This window comes from Pongo pygmaeus, chromosome 8 (genome assembly GCF_028885625.2).
Source record: "Pongo pygmaeus isolate AG05252 chromosome 8, NHGRI_mPonPyg2-v2.0_pri, whole genome shotgun sequence".
NCBI lineage: Eukaryota > Metazoa > Chordata > Mammalia > Primates > Hominidae > Pongo > Pongo pygmaeus.
In genome coordinates this window covers 5835289-5863073 of record NC_072381.2, presented here as the reverse complement: position 1 = coordinate 5863073, position 27785 = coordinate 5835289, and the positions used below count along the sequence as shown (strand labels likewise).

Sequence of the window (27785 nt, the reverse complement as noted above, 5' to 3'; positions counted from 1 at the left end):
AAAGGTCACACTGGCTCACCAGCAATGGATCTAAACCAAGACAAAAATCTCTGAATTGCCAGAAAAAGAATTCACTAGGTCATTATTAAGCCAATCAAGGAGGCACGAGAGAAAGGTGAAGTCCAACTTAGCAAAATAAAAAAAGTGATACAGGATATGAATGGAAAAATTTCCAGTAAAATAGTATAAATAAATAATCACAACTTCTGAAAATCAAGGACACACTTAGAGACATGCAGAATGCACTGGAAAGTCTCAGCAATAGAATTGAATAAGTAGAAGAAAGAATTTCATAGTTCGAAGACAAGGCTTTTGAATTAGCCCAATCTGACAAAGACAAAAAAGAATAAAAAAAAAAATGAACACAGCCTCCAATAAGTTGGTTAAACAACCAAGCCTAAGAATAATTGGTGTTCCCAAGGAAGAAGAGGAATCTAAAAGTTTGGAAAACAAATTTGAGGGATTTATTGAGGAAAACTTCCCCGGCCTTGCTAGAGATCTAAACATCCAAACATAAGAAGCTTAAAGAACACCTGGGAAATTCATCACAAAAACATCATCGCCTAGGCACGTAGTCATCAGGTTAACTAAAGTCAAGATGAAGGAAAGAATCTTAAGAGCTGTGAGGCAAAAGCCTCAGGTAACCTATAAAGGAAAACCTATCAGATTAACAGATTTCTCAGCAGAAACTCTAAAAGCTAGAAGGGATTGGGGTCCTATCTTTAGCCTCTTTAAAACAGTTATCAGCCAAGAATTTTCTATCCAGTGAAACAAAGCTTCATAAATGAAGGAAAGTAGTCTTTTTCACACAAACAAGTGCTGAGAGAATTTGCCACTACCAAGCCAGCACTACAAGAACTGCTAAAAGAAGCTCCAGATCTTGAAACAAATTCTCAAAATACCAAAATTATATCTCCTTAAAGCGTAAATCACACAGGACCTATAAAACAACACAATGAAGAAAAAAAACAAAGCGTTCAGGCAAACAAATAGCACGATGAATAGAATAGTACCTCAAATGTCAATACTAATGTTGAATGTAAATGGCCTACATGCTCCACTTTAAAGATACAGAATAGCAGAATGGATAAGAACTCACCAACCAAGTATCTGCTGTCTTCAGGAGATTCACCAGACACACAAGGACTCATAAACTTAAGGTAAAGGGATGGAAAAACATATTTCATGTAAATGGACACCAGAAGCGAGCAGCAGTAGCTATTCTTGTATTTTTTATTTTATAACTATATATATTTAAAAAAAATCAGTTTGATAAATGTATAGACCTATCCCTGTCCTGGATTTAACTAAAACCTGAGTGAAGGTATAGAACATTTTCCTCACCCCATAAAGTTCCCTCGTGTCACCTCATAATGAATACTGCCCCCCATCCCCAGCAACTACCTCTGTGATTTCTGTCACTATAGATTATTTTTGCTTGTTTTCAAAGTTCATGTAAAAGGAATAATACAATATGTTTTCATTTGTGTCTTTTTCATTTTTTGAGGTTCATCCATATTGATGCATGTGCCAGTAATTCTTTTTTGGAGATGGAGTTTCACTCTTGTTGCCCAGGCCTGGAGTGCTGTGGTGCAATCTCAGCTCACTGCAACCTCCACCCCCTGGGTTCAAGTGATTCTTCTGCCTCAGCCTCCCAAGGAGCTGGGATTACAGGCATGCGCCACCACATCCGGCTAATTTTTTATATTTAGTAGTGATGGGGTTTCACCATGTTGGTCAGTCTGGTCTTGAACTCCTGACCTCAGGTGATCCACCCGCCTTGGCCTCCCAGTGTGCTGGGATTACAGGTGTGAGCCATTGCGCCTGGCCAATTCTTTTTTTTTTTTAATTGTTGAGTAGAATTCCATTGTATGAATTATATGAACATATAATTCTCCTTTTGGTGGACATCTAGTTAGTTTTCAGTTTTTGGCTATTATGAATGAAGGCACTGTGAAATTTTTATGTAAAAGACTTTCTGTGGGGATACAGGTTTTCATTTCCTTTTGGGTAAATACTGGGAGTGAAATTGCTGACTGATGCGGCAGATAGAAGTTTGACTTCATAAGAAACTGTAAAACAGTGTTCTGGAGTGGTTGTGTCATTGTGTATACACTCAGCAGTGTGTGAGAGTTCTAGTTGCTCCACATCCTTATCAACATTTAGTATTGTAAGTTTTTAATTTTAATTGCCCAAGTGGGTTTTATGGTTTTAATTTGTATTTCTTGACTCATGTTGCTCACCTTTTCATGAGCTTATTGACCATTTGTATAATTTTGTGCTGTGATTTTTCAAGTCTTTTGCACATTTCTAAAGATTGGATTGTCTATTTTTGACTTGTAGGAGATCTTGGTGTATTCTGGTGGCAAGTCTTTTGTCATGTATGTATTAAGAATATTTTCTCCCAGTTTATGGCTGGTCTTTTGATAAGCATAAGTGTTAACTGTTTTTTTGAGATAGAGTCTTGCTCTGTTGCCCAGGCTAGAGTGCACTGGCACGATCTTGGCTCACTGCAACCTCTGCCTCCCAGGTTCAAGCAATTCTCATGCCTCAGCCTCCGGAGTAGCTGGGACTACATGCATGTGCCACCACGCCTGGCTAATTTTTGTATTTTGAGTAGAGACGGGGTTTTGCCGTATTGAACAGGCTGGTCTCTAACTCCTGACCTCAAGTGATCCACCTGCCTTGACTTCCCAAAGTGCTGGGATTACAGGCGTGAGCCACAGTGCCTGGCCTAGAAGTGTTACATTTTGATGAAGTCCAGTATATCAAAGAAAAATTTTTCTGAATGTTTATAGCCTTTTGGGTCCTATTTTAGAAGTCTTTTTTTTTTTTTTTTTTTTTTTTTTTTTTTTGAGATAGTCTCGGTCCTTCGCCCAGGCCGGACTGCAGTGGCGCTGTCTCGGCTTACTGCAAGCTCTGCCTCCCAGGTTTATGCCATTCTCCTGCCTCAGCCTCCTGAGTAGCTGGGACTACAGGCTCCCGCCACCGCGCCCGGCTAATTTTTCGTATTTTTAGTAGAGACGGGGTTTCACCGTGTTAGTCAGGATGGTCTCGATCTGCTGACCTCATGATCCGCCTGCCTCGGCCACCCAAAGTGCTGGGATTACAGGCGTGAGCCACCGCGCCTGGCCCTATTTTAGAAGCCTTTACTTGCCCCCAAGGGCACAGAAATAAAGAAGTTTTATAATTTTATCTGTGCATTTAAATCTGATTCATCTTGAAACAGTGTTGGTGTGTGGGATGAGGTAAGACTTGAGGTTCTTTTTTTTTATATACGAATATTTAGTTGTTTTAGCTGCATTTGTTGGAAAGACTTCCTTTTCTAGGTAGTCTTGGTGCCTTTGTGGGAGATCAGTTGGCTACGTATGAGTTTGTTTTGGGACTCAGTTTTGTTTCAATGATTTGTATTTCCTATGCCAGTACTACACTGTCTGGATAATTATAGTTTTATATTAAGTCTTGAAGTAGGTGATAACACTTTCTCCAACTTTTTCTTCAGAATTTGTTTTGGGTGTTCGCATTTCCACATACACTTTTAAAATCAGGTTGTCAATTTCTAGAAAACATGCTTGTTGGGATTTTGGTATTGAGTTAAATTTGTAGATCAGTTTGGAGAAAATGATCATCTTAATTATGCTAAGTCTGCCAGTCCATAAATATGATTGTTCTCCATGTATTTAGGTTTTCTTCTCAGCAGTGTTTTACAGCTTTCATTGTAGAGATCTATCACATTTTTGTTCAATCTCTTTGTACTGATGCCGCTGTTAATGTATTTTGTATTGATGCTGCTGTTAATGAAATTGTCTTAATTTTATGTTGAAATTGTTTGCTGCTGGTATACAGAAATATGATTGTATGTTGACGTTGTATCTTATGATCTTGTACTTAAGTTTTACTAGTTCACTTACTAGTTTTTCTAGTTTTATATATTTCTTAGAGTTATCCTTCTACACAGTCATGTCATCTGTGAATAAAGAGATTCTTCTTTTATAACTTTTATGTGTTTTTCCCCCACTTACCTTTATTGCACTTGTTAGGACTTCCTGATAATGTCGCAGTGATGAGAATGGATGTCCTTGCTTTGTTCTCAGTCTTATGGGGAATCTAGTAAATGTTTTACTATTAAATATGTTTTCTATAGTTTTTTTTTTTTTTGTAGATGGTTTTGTCACATTAAGTTCCCTTATATTTACAGTTTGGTCTGTTTTTTGTTTGTTGGTTTTTTTGTTTTTTGTTTTTGTTTTTGGAGACACGATCTTACTCTGTCACCCAGGCTAGAGTGCAGTGGCATGATCTTGGCTTATTGCAACCTCTGCCTCCTGGGCTAAAGGGATCTTCCCATCTCAGCCTCTTGAGTAGCAGGGACTACAGGCACGCACCATTTGTATTTTTGTAGAGATGGAGTCTCACCATGTTGCCCAGGCTGGTGTTGAACTTCGGGGCTTAAGTGAGCATCGTGGCTCGTGCCTGTAATTGCAGCACTTTGGGAGGGTTTGAGGGGGTGGATCGCTTGAAGCCCGGGGGTTGGAGACCAGCCCAGGCAACCTGGTGAAACCCTGTCTCTAGAAAAACACAAAAAATTAGCTGGGTGTGGTGATGCATGCCTGTAGTCCCAGCTATTTGGGAGGCTGAGTGGAAGGATCTCTTGAGCCTGGGAGGTTGAGACTGCAGTGAGCCATGATCATACCACTGCATTTCAGTCTGGGTGACAGAGCAGGACCCTGTCTCTTACCAAAAAAAAAAAAAAAGCATCAAACTTTTTTTTTTTCCCCTCTCTGTGCTTCATATCGGAGAATGCCTGTTCATGTGGCTTCAAGTTTACCGACCTTTTCTGCTGTTTTCGATAGGCTGTTAATCTCATTCAGTGAATTTTAATTTTTTTATACTGTCTAGATCTAGAGTTCCCATTTTTTATAGTTTTCTTTTTTCTTCTTATTTTTTTTCGAGACGGAGTCACCCAGGCTGAATGAAGTGCAGTGGCGCGATCTCGGCTCACTGCAACCTCCGCCTCCCGGGTTCAAGCGATTCTCCTGCCTCAGCCTCCCAAGTAGCTGGGATTACAGGCACATGCCACCACACCCGGCTAATTTTTGTATTTTTAGTAGAGATGGGGTTTCACCATGTTGGCCAGGATGGTCTCATCTCCTGACCTTGTGATCCGCCTGCCTCAGCCTCCCAAAGTGCTGGTATTACAGGCATGAGTCACCGTTCCTGGCCTATAGTTTTCATTTTTGTGATATTCTCTATTTACTTGACTCTTTTGAGTACATTTATAACAACACATTTATCCTTGAATATGTATCTTTGAACAAGGATATTTGTTCTGGAACATATTCTTGAACACATAATATCCTTGAACATATTTATAATAGCTGTTTTTAAACTGCGTATTTTAACATTTGGGCATCTGTTTCTATTGTTTGTTTTTCTGTTTTCTTTGGATCACAGTTTTCTGTTTCTTCCCATGTGTAGTAATGTTGGATTGTATACTGGACACAGGAATCGATAGTTTGTTGAGATGCCGGATTCTTCCTCTGAAAAGTTGGTTTTGGTTTGAGTAGGCAGTTACATTATTGACTGTTCATCTTGCATTTGTGGAGACTGGATTTTACACCTTGTTAAAGTGGGTCTTTTTAGTTTTTCCTTTTGTTGTTTGCTGATTTTTTTTAAATCACAATTTATTGATTTCTTACAATCAAATACTGCCAACTAGCATTACTTCCACTCATGCATCATTAAAAGCAAAGGATATTTCCTCCTTGGTATTTTTAAATGATACATTATACAATAAAGTTAGAACTTAAAATGCACCCTTATTAATTATGTAAACTGGTAATTTGTTTAAAAAAGCATAACTAATAATTTGGTTCCTTTCTTCATAAAATGGAAATTTAAATATTTCTCCTGATAGTCTTGAGGTGATCATTAGTAGTGCAAAGGGTGGCACACACGTATAGTTTCATCTAGAAAGGTGTGTCTCTTACACAACTTATTTAAACAAAATGCGCATTAACAAAATGCATATAGTCCATGCATGAAAGAAAGCATGTTTCAGTTACAAGGCAGCCCCTCGGGCCACCATATTATTTAAGTTTTGCATGATCATTTATGGCATTATAGATTAATTATGCATAACATACTTTTATACTTTTTTTTTATTATACTTTATGTTCTGGGGTACATGTGCAGAACGTGCAGGTTTGTTACATAGGTATACACGTGCCATGGTGTTTTGCTGTGCTCATCAACCCATCATCTATATTAGGTACTTCTAATGCTATCCCTCCCTAGCCCCCATCCCCTGACAGGCCCCGGTGTGTGATGTTCCTCTCCCTGTGTCCATGTGTTCTTATTGTTCAGCTCCCACTTATGAATGAGAACATGTGGTGTTTGGTTTTCTGTTCCTGTGTTAGTTAACTGAGAATGATGGTTTCCAGCTTCATCCATGTCCCTGCAAAGGGCATGAACTCATCCTTTTTTATGGCCGCATAGTATTCCATGGTGTATATGTGCCACACTTTCTTTATCCAGTCTATCGTTGATGGACATTTGGGTTGGTTCCAAGTCTTTGCTATTGTGAACAGTGCTGCAATAAACATACGTGTGCATGTGTGCTTATAGTAGAATGATTTATAATCCTTTGGGTATATACCCAGTAATGGGATTGCTGGGTCAAATGGTATTTCTGGTTCTAGATCCTTGAGGAATCGCCACACTGTCTTCCACAGTGGTTGAACTAATTTACACTCCCACCAACAGTGTAAAAGTATTCCTATTTCTCCACATCCTCTCCAGCATCTGCTGTTTCCTGACTTTTTAACGATCACCATTCCAGCTGGCGTGAGACGGTTTCTCACGTGATTTTGTGGTTTTGATTTGTATTTCTCTAATGACCAGTGATGATGAGCTTTTTTTCATGTTTCTTGGCTGCATAAATGTCTTCTTTTGAGAAGTGACTGTTTTGAGATGGAGTCTTGCTCTATCACCCAGGCTGGAGTGCAATGGCATGATCTTGGGTCACTGCAACCTCCGCCTCCCGGGTTCAAGCGATTCTCTCACTTCAGCCTCCTGAGTAGCTGGGATTTCAGGCACCTGCCATCATGCCTGGCTAATTTTTGTATTTTTTGTAGAGACAGTGTTTCACCATGTTGGCCAGGCTGGTCTTGAACTCCTGACCTCAAGTGATCTACCCGCCTCAGCCTTTCAAAGTGCTGGGATTACAGGCGTGAGCCACTGTGCCTGGCACAACTTTTATGCATTTTAACCCTGAAGACAAGAAAAGTAATTGTTGCTTGAAAAAATTATTCTACGTAGCCATTTGGTTTGTATCTGGAGAAACTGAACCTCCATGAGTTTAGTGTGTACTAAGTTGGAATCATTAGCTCGGGTCAGTGAATCAGATACATTTCACAGTGACTGTTTGCCAAGTCCTGGCAATGCCTCTTCTCCCACAGTCCGCTAGATGAAGCATTTCCGGGATTACCCTTCTATGTGGTTTTCCCTTTTAATTTTGTTGCTGGATTAACTGTTATCGCATTATTTCCTCTTCTCCCCTCTTCTATGGACTTCCATTTTAATTATTCATAAATCCTTTCAGAATATCTCAGCTCCATAAGGGGAAGTTCTGGAGATGGAAAATCCAAGGGAGGAAGATTGGGGATTGGAATGTCCTTGGCTTTCCTGGTATTTGCTGCAAACTTCTGCCAGGTTAAAGAGGCTGTAGCAGTTTCTGAATGTGGCGGCAAGCTCCATAACTCTTGAGTTTTCTACAAAATCAGCATCTACATCCAGCTCCTTTTCTATTGGACCATTTAGAAGTCTGCCCTTTTCAGCCTTTAGTTGTTTATTTTCTTTCCTTAATCTTTCATTCTCAGCCACAAGGAATTCTACATGCCTCTTCAAATCTGCTCCTCTATAATTGTTTTATCTTTCGAGCCTTTAGCTTCTAATACGTGGCTCTGCTGGCTCACTCTTTTGCTGAAGTAAAAATAGTAGCGTGTATGGATCCCTGTCACAGATCCCTTGAATCTCAGGCAGGCATTTCTCTGTGAAAGGGCTGTACTTCTGAGAAAGGGGGCTCTGGCCCTCTTGCATTCTCAGCAGAGGGTTTGTGAGATGGGCAGCTACATCCTGTGTTCTGCTGGGCTTTCAATCTTTCTTCACGCTGGGCCCTTTTCCACCTGTCTTGGATGAGGAGGCGCTGTTTCCTATCCCTTTGCAATTCCAGTGAAAAATGAGCCTGCTCAGACTGTGTCAGCTTCACGGCTTCTGAAGGATGTGCCGCAGCCTTTTTGTGACAAGAAATAGCTTCTTTGTAGTTGCTGATAAATGGTCTGTTCATCTGCTCTGTTGATGAGCCAGGTTGAGGGATCCATTATTTCCATAGACCCCGGGGTAAGCGGCAGCCTTAGGATGGGGAGCAGTGGCGCAGGGGAACATGGAGGGGACTGCAGGGAAGCGCGGTGCAGCCGCAGAGACTGCGGCCCCTCTCTGCGCCCCAAGAACCAGCAGTGGGGCGCAGAGGGAGCAACAACCTCACCACTTCCCTCCTCCAGCACTGCTCCACAGGCCTGTCACCTGCACTGCTGCTGCTGCCACGCACGGTGCCATGACGTCACACGCGCAAGTGGCCTTTGCTGATTCTTAAACGTTACTCCTCAGGAGTAAGCAAGCTCCTTTGAACATGGCAATTTTAAACTTCAAACACATTTTTTCTTCTGCCCTTCCTCTATAATCTCTGCTAACCTCTTTGAGCCTTTCAGCTGTTTATTTCTGGTGGATCCCTTGGTTTCTCCCTCCTGTGTGAGCACTTCTGGAGGTAGTTAAGGATTTGAAGAGATTTTATCATAGATTTGTTGGCTCCTTCTTTTGAGGCTCCCTCTTTTGTGAAATTTTCCCCTACAATTTTCATCTCCTCTGGCTGCCCCAAATTCTGTCACATCTCAAATCAATAGGACTGCAGGCATTGTGCTTCTGTTGTAGCTGTGCCATGTTGCAAGGACTAGGGAAGTTGCTGCCTGAGGGGAAAACCATATAAACTACATAAAGCTCTCACCCACTTGGTTCCTTTCAAGAGTTTCTTCAGTCTCTGGTTTTTGCTGCTTTAAGTCATTCTCCAGTGCTGCCTTTTTTCCCCCTTTATTACTGTCTTTTTTTGAGACAGCATTTTGCTTTGTTACCCGGGCTGGAGTGCAGTGGTGTGATCACGGCTTTCTGCAGCCTCGACCTCTCAGGCTCAAGTGATGTTGCCACTTCAGCATTCCGGGTAGCTGGGACTGCAGATGAGTGCCACCGTGCCTGGTTAATTTTTGTATTTTTTGTAGAAACAGGGTTTCAGCATGTTGCCAAGGCTGGTCTTAAACTCCTGCGTTCAAGCCATCTGCTGGCCTTGGCCTCCCAAAGTGGTGGCATTAGGCGTGAACCACTGCCTTCAGTTCCTTCTGATAGTGTTTTAAGTCCATAGTTTTATTTATATGCCAGAGGATTAGACTAATATAGCTATTACTGGTCAGCCCTTCCCTTGGCCTTGGCCTTGCCCTTGCCCTTGCCCTTCCCCTTCCCCTTCCCCTGGATGTGAATCCAGAGAAATGGCAGATTTGCCTCTGACGTGGATAGTCCCGCGACTGCACAAGGCCATTTTAGAACACACACACAAGGAAAAACGGGAGAATAGACAGTGGGGGTTTTTGGGAAAGAACCGATTTTAGTTGAAGAAGCAGAGTAAAACCCAGACATCGCATGGCTTCAGGCATTAGCCTCACCACACTCGCGAGCCTCCTGTCCAGGAGGGCCATTAGCGTCTCAGGTCTGCTCAGTGTGGACCCCGAAGAGCCATCCATCAGGGTGAGCGGAGGGATAAGCTGTGGATGCAGAGCCGCTGCGGCCGAGAGGAACTGTTCTGGTGGTTGGTTAGCAAGCGGGAGAGTGGAAAGGGGAGAAGAAAACCGTGTATGGGGGTTGAATGCCTCCAGCCAAAGAAAATGAGGTGTAGAGGTCTCTTACTACTAGGAAATGTATCCGACTCACACAGTACCAAATGTGTTACTGGTGGAAGGTATCCGAGTCACAGGCACCAAAATATGTTACCGTGCTGAGATGAATCCGTACGGGTCTGCAGCAACCTCAATTCTTTTCTCCTCAGAAGAAAGAATGACCAAGGGGGCATAAGGTAGAAGGAGAGACTGAGGCAAGTTTTGGAGCAGGAGTGGACATTTATTGAAAAGCTTTAGAGCAGGAATGAAAGGAAGGAAAGAAAGTACACTTGGAGGAGGGCCAGGTGGGCAGCTTGAAAGACAAGTGCCTGGTTAGTGATTTTTTTTTTTGACTTGGTATTTATAACTGCGATTATCAGTTTGTGTTTTTTGACTCTGTTTTCATGCTTTAATCACTTCTAAGCTGACATCTTTCTAGAAGGAAATTGAACAAATGTATATTGTCTATAACTCATTAAGATCTAAGGAAGGGGACTTTAGGAGTTGAAATGACTATATATTATTAATTGGGATTTTAAAAATTTTCCAGGCTAAGTGCTATTTATGGAGGTACCTATATGCTGAATAAACCCATTGAAGAAATCATTGTGCAGAATGGAAAAGTAATTGGTGTAAAATCTGAAGGAGAAGTAAGTAGCTTTTAAAATGAAAAAAAAAAAAATACTATGTTCTTGTGAAGAAAATTGTGTATTCTGAATATTGATTTTGGTGTGGATACTGACGCATATGATTTCTGTATGGGAAGTTAGTATTTATTGTGACTAAGGACTAATTACAGTTGCTGTGCTTTGTTTTAAAAGCATCTTTTTTGTTGTCAGTTGTTGATTATTTTAATATTGAAATATGCATTATGGGTGAGCTCTAAATAGTAAGTATTCTGTATTTATAGAGTTTGGGTTGTGCCTGTCTCCCAAATTTTCATTTAAATTGAACTGTACTTGCTGGCCACCTACATGGGTGGGGTTTTGAGCAGCGTTTCTCAAATTTGAATTATATATAAAGCATCATTAATCTGGTTCTAGTGCATGTTCTAATCAGTAGGTCTGAGAAGGCTCTGCATTTTCTTGAAACCTCTTAGGTGATGTGGATGCTGCTGAAAAAATAATTACAAGAAAAAAAAGATCGTTTCCCTTTATCACCATATGAATTAATTCTTCTGCCATTTGACACTTATTATCTGCAACAGTTCTTGCAGTAGAGGATGCACTTCAAAGTGCACTGCTTTACTGTCTCACTGGAATTCTAAAAATCTAAGCTTTATCTTTTTAACATTAAGCTGTGTGGGAATGTAGCAGCCTCCTGGGTGGTGGGGTGGGGGCATCTTCAATTGTTTAGGTCTCACTGGAAATGAAAGTTTGAGATCAGAGTTTGGTAGCTGGTGTAAGGGGACAATGAGTAAGGGAGAGAAAATAGAGGACTGACTTAGGGCAAAAAAAGCCTGATAATAATTTGTGAAGCACATTTTCAAACTCATTTATTCCTTACAAGGATCCTAAGAGGCGGGTATTATGTCCAGGTTATACCTGGAGGCTTAAATTAAGAAACATCTACAAGGGCATACAATTTAATGAATGGCTGAGGTAGAATTGGAATCAAGGTGTTCCGCACCCACAGCCCTCAGTCGTTATAACATGTGAGGATGTAAATTCTTGTGCTGGGTGATGTTAGATGTGTATGTTTTATCTACTAAAATATTATTTATTTATTTATTTATTTGAGACGTCAAATTGTTTTGCTCTGTCGCCAAGGCTGGAGTGCAGTGGTGTGATCTCAGCTCACTTCAACCTCCACTTTCCAGGTTCAAGTGATTCTCCTACCTCAGCCTCCTGAGTAGCTGGAATTACAGATGCATGCCACCGTGCCTGGCTGATTTATGTATTTTTAGTAGAGATGGGGTTTCACCATGTAGGCCAGGCTGGTCTCGAACTCCCAGCCCCAAGTGATCCGCCCGTCTCAGCCTCCCAAAGTGTTGGGATTACAGCCATGAGCCACTGTGCCTGGCCTTCTAGACTGTTACTTAATTGGGTCTTTCGAACATATATTTTAGGCAACTGCTTTATAACCCCATTTCATCTTGACTGTCCTAGTGTGATTGGCTTATCTGCTTTAAATGAAGTTACAAAGCACAAAAGAAGTCATATTTTGTTTGACATGTGTACATTACTAGGTTTTGTTAATGGTAACTTAATTCTCAGGCATATCAGCACAGATAGCACTGTTTACCATCCAGGTCCAAACAGACTTCACTCAGCCACCTTTGTGGGGTTGGGGTCATCAGTATCACTGTCTTCCATCTCCACATCGTGTTCCACTGGAAGATCTTCATCAGGGACAGTAACACTGCTTGTACTTTCAGCATAATAGTTGTTTAGGAGCTAGAGATAAATAGTGTTTTTTTTTTTCTTCTCAGTCGCCAGGCTGGAGTGCAGTGGCGCGATCTTGGCTACTGCAACTTCTGCCTCCCGGGTTCAAGCGATTCTCCTGCCTCAGCCTCCCAAGTAGCTGGGACTGCAGGCACGTGCCACCATGCCCAGCTAATTTTTATATTTTTAGTAGAGACGGGGTTTCACCATGTTGGCCAGGCTGATCTGAGTTTCTTGACCTCGTGATCTGCCTGCCTCGGCCTCCCAAAGTGCTGGGATTACAGGTGTGAGCCACCGCGCTCGGCCAGGGATAAATGTTTTAATCTGTCTTCTCAAAGTTATTTTTATTCTATATTTTTCTTTTGTTTCATTCTTTGTGTTTCTGAAACTTCAGGGCTTTGATATGAAAGGGAAGGAGGCTATAATACATTTATCTTGCAATTCAAGTTTTTCTTAGGAAGCATAGCCTTAAGATGATAAGGATTTTAGTCTATGTAGAGTACATTTACTGAGCATTTATTTTTTGTCAGGACACCCACCTATAATGACAGACTTTTTTACACCCTTTCATTTAGTTCACTAATGTCCAGCCTTTTGGCTTCCCTGGGCCACATTGGAAGAAGAATAATTGTCTTGGGCCACACATAAAATATGCTAACAGTAATGATAGCTGGAAAAAGGGTCTGTGCATAATTTTGTGATATCTGCCACCACAAGTAAGCAAAAATGTCCTTGCATTCAAGGGGTTGGACATGGCTGAATTTTAGTCCTAACAACAATCCTTTGAGGTTAGGTAGAGCCAGGATTTGAACCCTGATCTGCCCAATTCTAAAACTTATACTTCTGAATACTGTGCAACACAGTTTTCCTAGTATTTGAGTAGGATTTACAGTTCATATATCTGTTCCAGGAGAAAATAGTAGGGACAATTGGCAAAGCTAGTTTCAGTAGTTACCGACAGTTCAGTAATTACCTCGACTTTTGTATTCATTACATTATAAAGATAACAGATTATATTCAAGGGAAAATTACATTAATATACTGTTTAAAACATTATAGACACTGAATATTAGTCTTTTTCCCTCCAATTTTTTTTTTTTTTTTTGGTGATAAAGGAGGCATAAAATTTACCATCTTTTTTTTTTCTTTTTGAGACAGTCTCACTTTGTTGCCCAGGCTGGAGTACAGTGGCGCCATCTTGGCTCACTGCAACCTCTGCCTCCTAGGTTCAAGCAATTCTCCTGCCTCAGCCTCCTGAGTAACTGGGATTACAGGTGCCCGCCACCACACCCAGCTAATTTTTGCATTTTTAGTAGAGATGGGGTTTCACCAGGTTGGCCAGGCTGGTCTCAAACTCCTGACCTCAGGTGATCCGCCTGCCTCAGCCTCCCAAAGTGCTGGGATTACAGGCGTCAGCCACTGCGCCCGGCCAGAATTTACCATCTTAACCATTGTTAAATGTACAGTTCAGTGGTATTAAATATATTCACATCGTTATACAACCACCACAACCACCATTCATCTCCATAACACTTTTCCTCTTCTTTTTTTTTTTTGAGATGGAGTCTCACTCTGTTGCCCAAGCTGGAGTGCAAGTGGCATGATCTTGGCTCACTGCAATCTCTGCCTCCCGTATTCAAGTGATTCTCCTGCCTCAGCCTCCCCAAGTAGCTGGGATTATAGATGCGTACCACCACGCCCGGCTAGTTTTTGTATTTTTAGTAGAGATGGGGTTTCCCCATGTTGGCCAGGCTGGTCTTGAACTCCTAACCTCAAATGATCCACCCACCTTGGCCTCCCAAAGTGCTGGGATTTTATAGGTGTGAGCCACTGTGCCCGCGCTCACTTTTCCTCTTCTAAAGGAAACTACCAATTAAGTAGTAACTCCTCATTCTCTGCTTCTAGCCCCTGGCAAGCACCATTCTATTTTCTTTCTCTATGATTTTAACTACTATATTTTATATAAACGGAATAATATATAGTATTTGTCTTTCTGTGACTAGTTTATTTCACTTAGCATGATGTCTTCATGGTTCATCTGTGTTGTAGCATGTGTCAGAATTTCCTTTTTAAGGCTGAATAATATTCCAGTGTATGGATAGATAGACCATAGTTTGCTTATCCGTTCATCCTTTGATGGATACCTGGATTGCTTCCATGTTTTTGTGAATGTGTTGTGAATAATGCTACTCTGAAAATGGGTGTACAAATGTCTCATCAAGACCATGCATTTAGTTCTTTTGGGTGTGTACCCAGAAGTGGAATTGCTAGATCATATTGTAATTCTGTTTTTAATGTTTGAGAAATTGCCATACCATTTTCCATGGTGGCTGGACCATTTTACATTCCTGTCAGTAGTGCACAAGAAGTTCCAGTTTCTCCATATCCTTGACACTTTGTTTTGTTTGATAGTAGCAATCTTAATGGTTGTGAGGTAGTAGCTCACTGAAGTTATGATTAGTGATGTTGAACATCTTTGCATGTGCTTATTGGCCACTTACCTATCTTCTTTGGAAAAATGTCTATTCAAGTCCTTCAATTTTTTTTTTTCTTCTTTTGAGACGGAGTTTTGCTCATTGCCCAGGCTGGAGTGCAATGGCGTGATCTCGGCTTACCACAACCTCCATCTCCCAGATTCAAGCGATTCTCCTGCCTCAGCCTCCCGAGTAGCTGGGACTACAGGCGTGCGCCACCATGCCCAGCTAATTTTGTATTTTTAGTAGAGACAGGGTTTCTCCATGTTGGTCAGGCTGGTCTCCAACTCCTGACCTCTGGTGATCCGCCTGTCTCGGCCTCCCAAAGTGCTGGGATTACAGACGTGAGCCACCGTGCCCATCCCTTTGATCATTTTTGAATCAGGGTTTTTTTTGTTGTTTTAGGAGTTGTTGATACATTGTGGATATTAATCCCTTATTTGCAGATATTTTCTCTCATTCTGTGAGTTGCCTCAACTCTTGATTAGTGTCTTCTGATGCAAAATTTTTTTTGTTGTTTTTTTAAAAGAGACAGTGTCTTGCTGTGTGTTGCCCAAGCTGGACTCAAAGTCTTGGGCTCAAGCAATTCTCCTGCCTCAGCCTCCCAAGTAGCTGGGGTTACAGGCACATGCCACCATGCCTGGCTATGCACAAGACTTTTAAAATTTTCATGAAATCCTGTTTTCATGAATTCTTTCCTTTGTTGCCTGTGTCTTTGGTTTTAGATATAAGGAATTACTGCCAACTCCAATGTCATGAAGCTTTTGCACTGTTTTCTCCTAAGAGTTTTATAGCTTTAGATACTACATTTAGGTCTTTGTTCCATTTTGAGTTAGTTTTTGTGGATGGTGTCAGGTAGGGTCCAACTTCATTCTTTTGCATGTGGATAGTTTTCCCAGGACGGTTTGTTGAAATGACTTTTTTTCCCTCATTGAATGGTCTTTGCAACTTTGTCAAAAATCACTGTACTGTGGATGTGAGGGTTTATTTCTGGCTCTCTTCTTGTTTCATTGGTCCATGTGTTTGTCATTATGCCAGCACCACACTGAATTGATCACTGTAGCTTTTTAGGGAGTGAGTCCTCCAGCTTTGCTGTTCTTCTTTTAAGATTGTTTTGGTTGTTCCAGAATTCAATCCCTTGGGAACCAATATGAACTTTAGGATGGTTTTTGATATCTTAACAATACTAAGTTTTCCAAACTATGAACATGGGATGTGTTTCCCTATATCCTTGTCAGCTTCAGTGTCTTCTTAAATGCTTTGTTATAGATTGCTCGCTGTAAGCAGCTCATCTGTGACCCCAGCTATGTAAAAGATCGGGTAGAAAAAGTGGGCCAGGTGATCAGAGTTATTTGCATCCTCAGCCACCCCATCAAGAACACCAATGACGCCAACTCCTGCCAGATCATTATTCCACAGAACCAAGTCAATCGAAAGTCAGGTGAGGTTTGAAGACCAGCGGATGTTAGTAGAATTTTGTAAGATATAATTTGCTTTATGTTTTATCCCAAATTCCTAATTTTGTATGCTGTATTAGTGAACAGACTTTGGTTTACATATGGGGGAAAAAAATCTTTGTACCTCCTCCCGGTCCGGCAGCATTGTGTTGATGCGGACAGATTCGACTCGGAGCCAGCCTTGGACTTGTGTCCATCACCTGTAGAATGAACAGACTGGGCTTGGTGAATCCTGGGTCTCCCAGCTCTAACTAACAGGAGGTTCCTGTGGAGGTTTATGCTTAATAGTTAACTGACCCGAGTATATTCTTGAGCTAATGACATAGCTGCTTATGTGTCCTTATTTGTAATCTTAGTACTTACATTTGATTCTAGCAGTGTCCACCTTTCATTTCTGTGATCAAGACATGGCTCTAAAATTGCAAGTCCTAACTTATTTGTCTTAGCCAGTTGTTTGTAACCCTTCGATGTTACCATTTTCCTTTCAACTAGAAACCCCAAATCTTCTTATTTATCTAAAATTCAGCTTAAAAAGGGTAATCAGGCTTTATGGGACAGGTAAGAGCTATCTGTATTAGATTTTTTTTTCCCCCATATAAGAAATGAAATCATGGGAGGCCAAGGCAGGAGGCTTGCTTGAGGCCAGGGGTTCAAGACCAGCCTGGGTAACATAGTGAGAGCTCGTCTCTACAAAAACAAAAAACAAACAAACAAAAAAAACGGCTAGGCGTGGTGGCACACACCTGTAGTCCTAGCTACTTGGGAGGCTGCGGTGGGAGAGGATCACTTGAGCTCAGGAGTTTGAGGTTACTGTAAGCTGTGATTGCATCCCTGCCTCCAACCTGGGTGACAGAGCCAGACTGTTAAAACACACAAAAAAACCAATCACAAAAGATCTGTAGAACAAAGAGACTGGACTTCCACAAGGTTCCCAGGCAGGTCCTGGTTCCTTGCAAGTCTAAAAAGAATAAAGGAGGTCCCATAGTTTTTTTTTTGCCTTTGAATGCTCGCCTATCCAAATGATTTTCTATCCTGGAAATTACACAGTTAACTGGATGAGTGGTATACAGACCAAGTCTAATCGAGAATTCTATCCAGTTATGCCAACTCAAAAGTGGTTTATGTGGATCCTGCAGTTTTACAGTACTTTAATAAGAAAATGAGGACATCAGTACTAAGTACATCCTTTCTTAGCCATTCAGAACCTTTCTAAATGCAAGGTCCAGAATGGAAGAATCTCCCAGAATAGTTAATATGGTTTGGCAGGTTTTTTAGTTAGGTATGACAGAGCTGTTAAGATGTCTCATTCCAGAGTTCAGCAGTTCGCTACCACTTAAATTCTTAATCTCTAGTAGGTTAAAAGAAATTCCTATTGTTAAATATCTGTGTACTTTACATCCAACTTGTCACTGTTTAGAACTTAAGTGTAGAAGATCTTGCCTATTGGGAGTAATTTTAATTCACACCTCATGACATATGGGTGATACCTGAGTGTGTTGGGTCCCAGATGGAGACACTTGAGGCAGTGAGCTGGTATCATTTGTTTCTAGATATCTACGTCTGCATGATCTCCTTTGCGCACAATGTAGCAGCACAAGGGAAGTACATTGCCATAGTTAGTACAACTGTGGAAACCAAGGAGCCCGAGAAGGAAATCAGACCAGCTTTGGAGCTCTTGGAACCAATTGAACAGAAGTGAGTTGTGTTCTTTTGTATCTGCCGAGATGCAAACTGAGGCCTTTGATTGTGGCTCCACGGTGGGACGAATGTGAGGGCAAGGCAGGTAGCCGCTGGCTGCTCTGTGGGATTCATCTGTACCTCTCAGTTGATGTCAGGCAGAGCCATGGTCAGGTGTGGGACCAGCTCACCTGATTGAATTCTCTCTCCCTCCAGATTTGTTAGCATCAGTGACCTCCTGGTACCGAAAGACTTGGGAACAGAAAGCCAGGTGAGTATAGAAGTGTGAAAGGATATGGGCAGGTTTCACTGGAAGACATCCCCCCATGGTCTTAAGCTTTTGTAATTTTTGTTTTCAGATCTTTATTTCCCGCACATACGATGCCACCACTCATTTTGAGACAACGTGTGATGACATTAAAAACATCTATAAGAGGATGACGGGGTCAGAGTTTGACTTTGAGGAAATGAAGCGCAAGAAGAATGACATCTATGGGGAAGACTAACAGCAGTACATGTTATCTAATTAGGACACATTTAAAATTTGGCAAATAATGCATATGATAATGAAATCAATATTGTAAGGCCTGCTTTTGTAATGAAAATGGAGAGAATGAAGAGCGCTGTGCCAGTAAATACTCCCCCCTTCATCTTTCTAATTATTAACTTGTTTTCATGGAGTGGCTATTCAGCATTGGCAGTTACCACGTTCTGTTCAATTCAACCAAACTGGCTTTTTTTTTTTTTTTCCTAGTGAAGGATCAATTTTAAACAAACATTGGGATACCGATACAGACAACTTGAGACAGTTTTTTTTTATCTTTTAATCAGTGTAGCTATGTGCTTATGCTGCTCAAGAGCTGGATCCATACAGGTTGTGTGCCATCTGTCCTCTTGAGGTTCAAGAGATTCTAAATTGAATATTCCACGGTTTGGGACAGCATCCAGAAGTTTTCCCTATGACTTTATATTTTGTATTATGTCAAATGTTATGGCAGGGCCCAAATAGAATAGCCACAAATTTGGTTTATGTGGGCATAAAATTCTAACCAAACTCTAGACACAGGGAGTCATTTGGAGAAAGCCTGTATGTGGTGTTTTAACCTAATAAAGTTGATGAGAGAGAAGGGGAGAGGAAGCGAACATAAAGCGGGTAAAGTGTAGCGCATCTTTTGTATCTCAGGTGTGGCTTCTTCAGTGGACCAAGCTGCAATGCAGTATTGACTTGACAGAGCCTCTACTTCTGTCTCAAAATGGCTCCAAATGATTTCTGTACTGCAAAATAAAGCCAAATTCTGGAAACTACTGCCCGGTGTTGGTCTGTGTGTCCTGATTGCAAGGGTCACAGCTGCCGTGCTTCCTTTAGTAGCACTGGAGTCAATGCCAGTCAGAATGCTCAGCAGCGGAAAGCATGGGTGTCTTCTGATCTGGAAGGATCACAGCAGGTCCTGTCGTCTGGCTTCCCTGTGAGTAGACCTCAAGTTTTATTCTTGACACAGTACCATTACTAGACTGATAATCTTTGTGCAGAAAAAATTGTGTTTAATGATTTTGCTTATAGCAGCAATTGTAAGGGAGTAAGTGAACTGTCAGGTAGAATAGGTGCTTTAGTAAATAGTTTTCGTGTAGTTGAAATAAAGTGTTTACATATAAGGCCCTTTCCCCTGACAGTGATGAGCCTCACGGCAGGTGCTGTTGTTTACCACAAATAAACACTGACTCTTCAGAGTATGAAGGAGACAGACTAAGGTAGATGACGTGTTAAAGGAACTAGGGTGGTGATTTAGATTGTTATTCATATTGCCAGAATGACGGAGCTTCTCGACTTCCCACAGTTGATGTTTTGGGCTGGATCATTCTGTGTTGAAGGGGCCTGCCTGTGCATTGTAGGGTTGATTGTAGCAGCATCCCTGGCCTCCACACACTAGATGGCAACAGCACCATCCTAGAATGACAACCAAAAATGTCTCCAGATGTTGTGAACCACTGCTTTACCTGTATGATAAAATTATCGGAAGTCCCAGCAAGCCTTTTTCTCTTCCCATGCAAAGGCCCAAGCTGGGTTAGTAATAAGTGGAAAAAAAAAAAAAAAATGCATCTTCATATTCTTCATTCAACGTATTTACTGAATACCTTGTGTGCCAGGCCAGTGGAGACAAAGATGATAATGGTAGTTACTGGGATAACTCAGTTTGGTGAACACATGATATGGTTTGGTTATTAGTAGAGTTACAGAAAAGGTAGCATGGAAACTGAGACGGCCTCGTGGGTGTTGGAAGGCTTTTCAGCAAGGGGAGGTGAATGTTATTAGGTCCAACCTGAAAGGTGCATATTTCAGGCAGATAGTGTTTGGCAGCTTATAACTGCTCACTTTCCTTTTCTTTAGTAATTTGAAAGTAATTCACTGTACTGAATAGTTAATAGTTCCCTTAATAGATTCTTGTCCTTGGAAAAATAAAATGAAATGATTGGGGTTCTATTAGTAACTGAAAAATTGTCAACAATTAAAACTCTAAAACCTACTCGTGAGAAAATAAAGCTCTTTTGTTTAGGAATAATAAAAGCCGACTTAATGACTTCTGAAAGAAGTTCCCTGTAAAGGCCAGGTGAAACTGACATTCTTTAACCTGTTACTCAGTGTACTTGACTGGGGAAAGACCCCAGAAACAGAACAGGCCAGGCCCAAAGGATAGAAGTGTAGGTTTCCTCTGGAAGCTTATTGTTCTGCTAAATGGCCTAAAAATTGCTAGAACACTCCAGATAAGTCAACTTCTGCTATAAAAATCACTGCAGAAAGAGATGATTTTTAGTTGTCTTTATTTAAAAAATGAAACAAATTAGTTACAAAAACCTTTGCTCCAAATAGATACCATGTATCTTACAAATGTTTTTTGCTTGGTTTTGAGTTTTTACTGTAGAAATTTTCAATATCATAAATAAATGATTATTTCTTTCTCAGAAAGCTGATTTTTGTAGTGTAGTATTTACAGATACCATAAGTGAAAAATGATAGTTTATAAATTTGTACCATTTAGGAAAAAATGTTTTAAGTTTATGTAGTGTTGTTTGTATAACAGCAAATAAAATCATTTAAGATTATAGTTTTTACAAGGGTGGTAAAACCTTTAAAACAGAGCATAATGTGCATCGTATGCCTTTCTGACATTAGCATGCAAAAACAAAGCTATTTGTTAAAATAGACTTATTTTTGCTCCAACTAAGTAAACGTTGTAAAATTATTTTTAATAAGCTCAATAGCTTAGAAGGCATCTTGTTTAAAATGAAAATAATTTAAAACAATATCTAGCACTGCAACCCAACGCTAACAGACAACTACAATGCCACTGTGACATATTTCAGCAAAATATAAAAAATGAAAACTTTCCAAGTTGTAGAACATTGATTTTTCAAATATGACTGTTCACATGTGTATTCACATGTTCACAAGTTTTCCAAAGGGAAAATACTAATTTTTTATTGGCATCATCCATATCCAGGTAGGCTGTAGTTGAGTCACCTGAAGAAACACAAAATTGATAAAGAACTACTTAAAATAATATGAACAAGAAATATTTTATAAGCGGGATGCTCTAATGGGGAAAACTCCTATGCATCCTAAGGTTACATTATGTTCTGTACTGGCAATCCAAATTAACAGCAAGTGAAAATGCACATTAGATAAAATAGGTAATTTTAGTAGATGGTTACTTCATTTAGTGATAATTTAGGAATTCCTATTTATGCCAAATAGCAATTCCACCCCTAAACGCTTTAAATTTATAGCATGAAATATGTAAACAACAGTTTCCCAACTGTTTCCCTTAGACACAAATGTCAATATTTGCCGTCAACAACTCCAACTCACATGGGAAAGTTACATAAAAAGTGTTCTTACCAATAGCTACTCCTAAATGGAGCTGCTATTTTTTCTATGTTTTCTATAAAGTTATTTACATCTGTAACAAGGATTCCACTATTTTCAAAGACTTCTCTGGGGATAGTAGGCTTGTCTGTTAAAAAAAAAACAAAACAAAACTTTTGGTTAATATAATTAATGCACTTTTATATAACAGGACCTGGTTTTTTATTTTTAAAAATCTGTGGAACTTCCTCGTGTGGGGCGTAGGGGGAGAAAAGGTGTTGGGTTCCAAATTAAGAAAAGATTTGAAGCCTTGGAAATAGATGCCTCCATCGGGGGTGGTGGGGAAAGTACTGAAAAAAAAAATCCCTGAAAAATGGTAACTATGGTTCTTTACGTAAATTTTCTTAACACTTTTTTTTTTTTTTTTTTAAAGATAGGGTCTTGTTCTGCCACCCAGGTTACAGTGCAGTGGTGTGATGACGCCTCACTGCAGCCTTGAGCAATCCTTCTGCCTTAACCCCCTGAGTAGCTAGGACTATAGGCACACATCACCACACCTGCCAACTTTTGTAGAGATGAGGTCTTGCTAAGTTGCCCAGGCTGGCCTCAAATTCCTGGACTCAGTGATCCACCTGCTTCAGCCTCCCAAAGTGCTGGCATTACAGGCGGGAGCCACTGTGCCTGGGTGCCCCACAAATTTTTTTAAAAGCAACCTCTGCCTCTGGGGTTCAAGCCATTCTCCTGCCTCGGCCTCTCGAGTAGCTGGGACTACTGGCATGAACCACCACACCTGGCTAATTTTTGTATTTTTATAGTAGAGATGGGGTTTCACCATGTTGGCCAGGCTGGTCTCTAACTCCTGACCTCAAGTGATCCGCCTGCCTCGGCTTCCCAAAGTGCTGGGATTACAGGTGTGAGCCACTGCGCCCAGCCCCAGTATTGATTTAAAAAATAATACGGTATAACTACTTATACTGTATTGAGTATTGTAAGTAATCTAGAACTGACTTACATCTATAGGAGGATTGTGTAGTTACCTGCAAATACTACATTTTATATAAGGGCTTCAGCATCAGCAGATTTGGGTGATTCCGGTATCCATGGGATGCCAAGCCATTTAGATACCTGATACTCTTCATCAGGTATCTAACTTGGACATTCCTAGAGCTGACCAATTTTGGCATTAACTGAGTAAAATGCGCCTGCGAATTACCTGTTAGGAGGACAGCAAACCTGGCATCAATGTGCTGAATTTGCAGGTTTAGCAAACATTTCAGAATTTCTGCTTTTGTTGATGATCGAGAGTCACACTGGTGATAATGAAGCAATTCAATGATATTTGCACTCTGAAATGACTTCAACATTATGTTCTTTTTATGTGCAGTTGAATCCACTCTGTGAAAGATACATAGGCATGTTAAAATATTTTTCAGTTTTATTCTTAGGACTGTTTCTTGCCTTCAGTTTAACCATTCAAACTCATGAGCTCCTCTGCCTTTCTTCTTGACGTTCTTTTTCATGACACACTTTGGTTGCCTCAAAACATCACAACTGTACCTACTCCTTTTGTAAATGTGGATTTGAAACATGGGCCTCATTCTAAGAGGGATATAATGCATCTACCTACGACTAATCAAGCCATGTGGCTTGGCAAGCCTCTCATGAATTTCCAGTGGGCCCTATTGCGTTGTATATTTGTAGAGCAATGCACATCTATGCTTCTCACACCTTGTGGGCAGATAATCGCCAACTTCATTAAAATTAGGTAGCAGCCAGAATTTTCTTGGTTTCTTGCTTCCCTGAAAATTCTATCACTACTAGGAAAATGTGTTAACTCAGTATGTTTAAATTTTTAGCATCTCTGTCTCTGCTCTTGACTCTATCTCTCTAGTCTTCATCACTTACATTCTCATGCTTGTTGGAGAAAACCCAAATCACACCCATTCCCATAATCCTAGTGATAATCACTCTTAACATCATGAATTAATTTCCTTTCACTTTTTCTTGTATACATTTTTTTATGACATCATACTGAACATAGTTATATGATAACAGCTTTTATGCCGTCCTTCTTTCTATGAATAGAAACTTTCTACATGCTTCTATTGTGTAAGTTTTGGGTGGGCATTATTTTGTATAAACTTTAAAATATTTAACTGTAGTCTGCATATCTCCCTCCTAGAGATGGAACTGAGGTTGGTTTTGCAATGACTGATAACCACCTAGAATTCTGGGTAAATTCCACAAAAGGTCAAAGGATATGAAGAGTTTTCTAATGAGTTCTCAATAATACATAACGCCTGTTACATAATGCCAGAGTGGTATAATTTGAAGAGCATACTGCAGCGCCAACAGCAGTGAGTACGGTCATGTACCACATAATGATGTTTCAGTCAATGACAGACCACATATACAATGGTGGTCCCATAAAATTATAATACTGTAATTTAGTGAACCTTTTTTGTGTTTAGACACGCAGATACCACCGTTGCGTTAAATCTGCCTACAGTATTCAGTAGTCACATGTACAGGTTTGCAATCTAGGAGTAGGCTCTGTCATGTCAGTTTGTGTAAGTACACTCTATGTCTGCACATAGACAAAATCGTCTTACGACGTTTCTCAGGCTGTATCCCCGTCAAGTGACATGACTTTCTCTACCCAAAGCCCTAGAAGTGCTAGATTAATTTATGCTTATTTTATAGGTGTGCTGTGGTACGTCAGAACCTTAAATGTGCTTCTCTACTTAGCGAAGTTGACGTTTTTCCCCTAAAGTGCTGGTTACTGAAGTCCACTGTGAATGGTCATACCCTTGACCTGCGTGAAGCCTTTGCACCCTCCTTTCCTGCCAAGGAAACCTCTGTGCTCCTCCTCTCCTTTGCTAGCTCCACTTCAAGAGAAAAGCGTTCTGAGATTCTGTTCCTCAAAGGTCACATGCAGCTAACAGTCGTTTCGTCTTTCTGGGATTGAAACCCAGCTTCAAAACTTACTACTTATTTGACCTTGGTCATGTTTGTTATCTACTCTGCTTCAGTTCTGCATTATAAAAGTGAGGATTTGCTATCTAGCTCCTGGGGATGAAGTCTGAATGAGATAATGGATGCACCTAACAGTGCCTGAAATCCTCATTTCACAAGGGCTTGTCAGGTCTGCTTTTCCAATTGGTCCTGCTTGTGAGAATGTGGAGGAATCTCTCAGCCCCAGCTCTCTTCAGCCAAGGAATCAAACATGTATTTTTTTCTTTTATAAATTACAGCTTTAGATTTAGTGAAGTCTGCATATTTATAAGCCTCTTCTTTTAGGGTACAATTGAATTAAGGATAGATTATGGTCTTAATTTTTCCATTCTCCTTAAAATGGTGGCAACTTATAAGTATCCAAAAAAGCATTAATGGTGCAAGTTCCATATATTTTTTACAGTTTGTAGTAGTAGGGCTTAAACAGAATATGGACATTTCATGACTGCTAAGTTTGACTCCCTTACTTCTGTTAGTCTAGATAAGTACATGCCTCATACTGTTGGCTACGGTCACAGCACATAGCTTCCTTCATTGAATACAGAGACAGCAGCCCTCACACTCTTTACTGATGAAGGCCATTCCACTGCAGCACTACGCTAGAGCCCATGGAACATGAGGTGTTTCTCTCCTTCCCCAGTGGGGCGGGAGGAACCATACACAGAGCAAGTCCTTACCTTTCATCTTCTTTTAGCTTTCTATTTTCCCTGTAGTGAAGCAACCACTTCCATCTTCCATTTCCATTTAGTTTTTCCAGGATTTTGATAATTTCCTTCAGTTGAACTACAAAACAATAAACGTAGCAAGAGAAGATGACAAGTTTAAGGTACTTTTGGCTCATGCCAAGCCCAGTGATTATTATTTGTAAAACAAGTAAAAAACAGACTAAGACCCATGGTTGAGTACACACCATCACTGTTGCTTATGTGGTTGGGCAGCATCCTGCTCTCACAAGCCCCTCAGCCTGGTCCCACCTGCTCACACTATGGTGGGAGATAACTGTAGACACGAACACAGTGGAGTGGTCACCAGCAACTACAGTTCTGTGTACAAATTGTGTGACAGAAGAGAAGCAGGAGGCCCAGTTGCAGTAGAGAAATGGGAGGCAAAAGTTTCTAAATACAGAATCCTTTTTTTTTTTTGAGACGGTTTCGGCTGTCACCCAGGCTGGAGTGTGGTGGCATGATCTCAGCTCACTATAGCCTCAACCTCCTGGGCTCAAGTAATCCTCCATCCTTAGCCTCCTTAGCTGGGACTACAGGCACACACCACCACAGCTGGCTAGTATTTTTATTTTTTGTAGAAATGGGATCTCACTATGTTGCCTAGGCTGGTCTTGAACTCCTGAGCTCAAGGGATCCTCCTGCATTGGCCTCCCGAAGTGTTGGGATTACAGACGTGTGCCTACAAATATTTAAAATCCCAGTTTCTGTGTAGAAGTCACGCTGGTTAAGGTACATGCTGCTTTTGATCTAGAGGTGGTATCACTTCCAATGTGATCAGAGCTGAGGCAGGTTTTATACATAAAGTGCCCTGAGAGAAGTAAAGTATGAGTTTTCAAGTAGATGATTAAATAAGCTGACTTAGTAGCCATTTTTTAGATTTTTGTGACATCAAGATGGTAGGGGTGATGACATCAGAAATGGAGAAGGTTGACTTTAAGCAAAAAATTTAACATGGAGCTGCTGTGACTTGGCAAGTGAAGAGACTAAATATAATAAAATCCTGAATTTGTGTTACTAGGAGCTTAGCTGCACTACTGAGAGGGAGGGAACTCAGAAGCAAGTGTGGTGGTAACAATCAGTTAAAAGAAGTTAAAAGCATTGCTATAAGAGAATTACTGTATGAAAAGAGCACAGCAGACAGCAGAAATTATGCCTCGGTAGGGGGCAATTGATATTCTTTAAGAGTTGATCATTTCTTTTGGATGAAACAGTATTTAGGTCACTGGGTGAGAAGTTGATGTGACTTCAAAGAAACAGGAAAAGAAAATAAAGACCAACCTAATGTTATAGCTTCTAATATCTTGTCATCTGATATCACAAAGCCTCCTGCACGGAACAGTTCTTGGTAGGTGTGATCAAGAACATCTCCAGGGCTGTCTACTCCAGCAAAGATGACACTGGGGAAATGCTTCAGCTTCAGCAAAGAAGGAATCTGCATGACACGAAAAGGACCCCGGTGAAGAGAAGCTCACTGGGCACATTTTCTTAGACACTCCCTTGCTTTTCTATCCAAGAGATTCAAGGTTCAGGAACAGCTGAAAATATTTCAACCTGGATTACCGACTGGTCATTCTGCCCTACATGAGGCATATTAACTGAGCTCATCATCATCAGGAGCTGCAAACTCATCAAAATTAGTTCATTAAAAAAAGGTCTCAAACTCCCAAAGGTTGGAAATAATACATCATGAGGGAAAAGTACACATCTGAAGTTGTGGGCATTGAAAAGTAACCAGTCAGGTCACCTCACTTCACCATCATTCGTCTCCAGCTCCCCTCGGTGACAGCACCGATGACTGCCTGCTGATAATGGCAGGTTTATGCACCCAGCCTTTGTCCATAGTTGGGTCTTCTTGAGACAAGCAATTACTTTGACTCAACTAGCTGGTAAATATAATGGTTCAGAAAATTTTCAAAAGGTCTTTTAAGGCAAGATTTCTTATTGTTAGACATCAAGTGATACAGATTTATATCTTAGAAGAAAAAATTTAGCAATCTCTCACCTAAGTCTCCCTTGGTTAATATGATTTTTTTAACTATCTGCCCTACAAATAACTTGGTACTATTGCAGTATTCTATAATACACTATCTTCCCACTTAAAGGCCCAACAGTAATGTGTCTGTTAGCTTCTCTTCTACATAAAAAAAAGAGGGATGAGTCTGATCATTACAGAACAACTTATGTGCCTGGAATACATTTCTTTGTAAGGTATTTCCA

The 27785-nt window shown here is 40.6% G+C and overlaps 2 protein-coding genes and 1 pseudogene across 25 annotated transcripts in view; 1 reads left to right on the top strand and 2 right to left on the bottom strand.

The window, feature by feature from the left end:
* Positions 1-19271, top strand: part of GDI2 (GDP dissociation inhibitor 2) — a 48259-nt gene extending 28988 nt beyond the window's left edge. Inside the window, exons 7-11 of the mRNA XM_054437204.2 lie at positions 10525-10624; positions 16102-16273; positions 17840-17984; positions 18183-18237; positions 18326-19271. Coding sequence (XP_054293179.1) covers positions 10525-10624; positions 16102-16273; positions 17840-17984; positions 18183-18237; positions 18326-18472 — 619 coding nt within the window. The 3' untranslated portion in view covers positions 18473-19271. The remainder of the gene's footprint in view (positions 1-10524; positions 10625-16101; positions 16274-17839; positions 17985-18182; positions 18238-18325) is intronic.
* LOC129006907 (nuclear receptor-binding factor 2-like) lies at positions 7577-8442 on the bottom strand (annotated as a pseudogene).
* Positions 19272-20766: 1495 nt separating the features above from the next.
* The window catches only part of TASOR2 (transcription activation suppressor family member 2), an 80253-nt gene continuing 73234 nt past the window's right edge, over positions 20767-27785 (bottom strand). For 22 of the 24 annotated variants that reach the window (XM_063669531.1, XM_063669521.1, XM_063669527.1 and 19 more), the window contains 5 exons: positions 26847-27000; positions 25521-25626; positions 23042-23223; positions 21862-21976; positions 20767-21483 (listed from right to left, as the gene is read on the bottom strand). In XM_063669531.1, the coding sequence (XP_063525601.1) occupies positions 21480-21483; positions 21862-21976; positions 23042-23223; positions 25521-25626; positions 26847-27000 (561 nt within the window). In that variant the 3' untranslated portion in view covers positions 20767-21479. Of the gene's footprint in view, positions 21484-21857; positions 21977-23041; positions 23224-25520; positions 25627-26846; positions 27001-27785 lie in introns of those variants that run through there. The other 2 variants (XM_063669520.1, XM_063669523.1) reach the window with 1 other exon arrangement.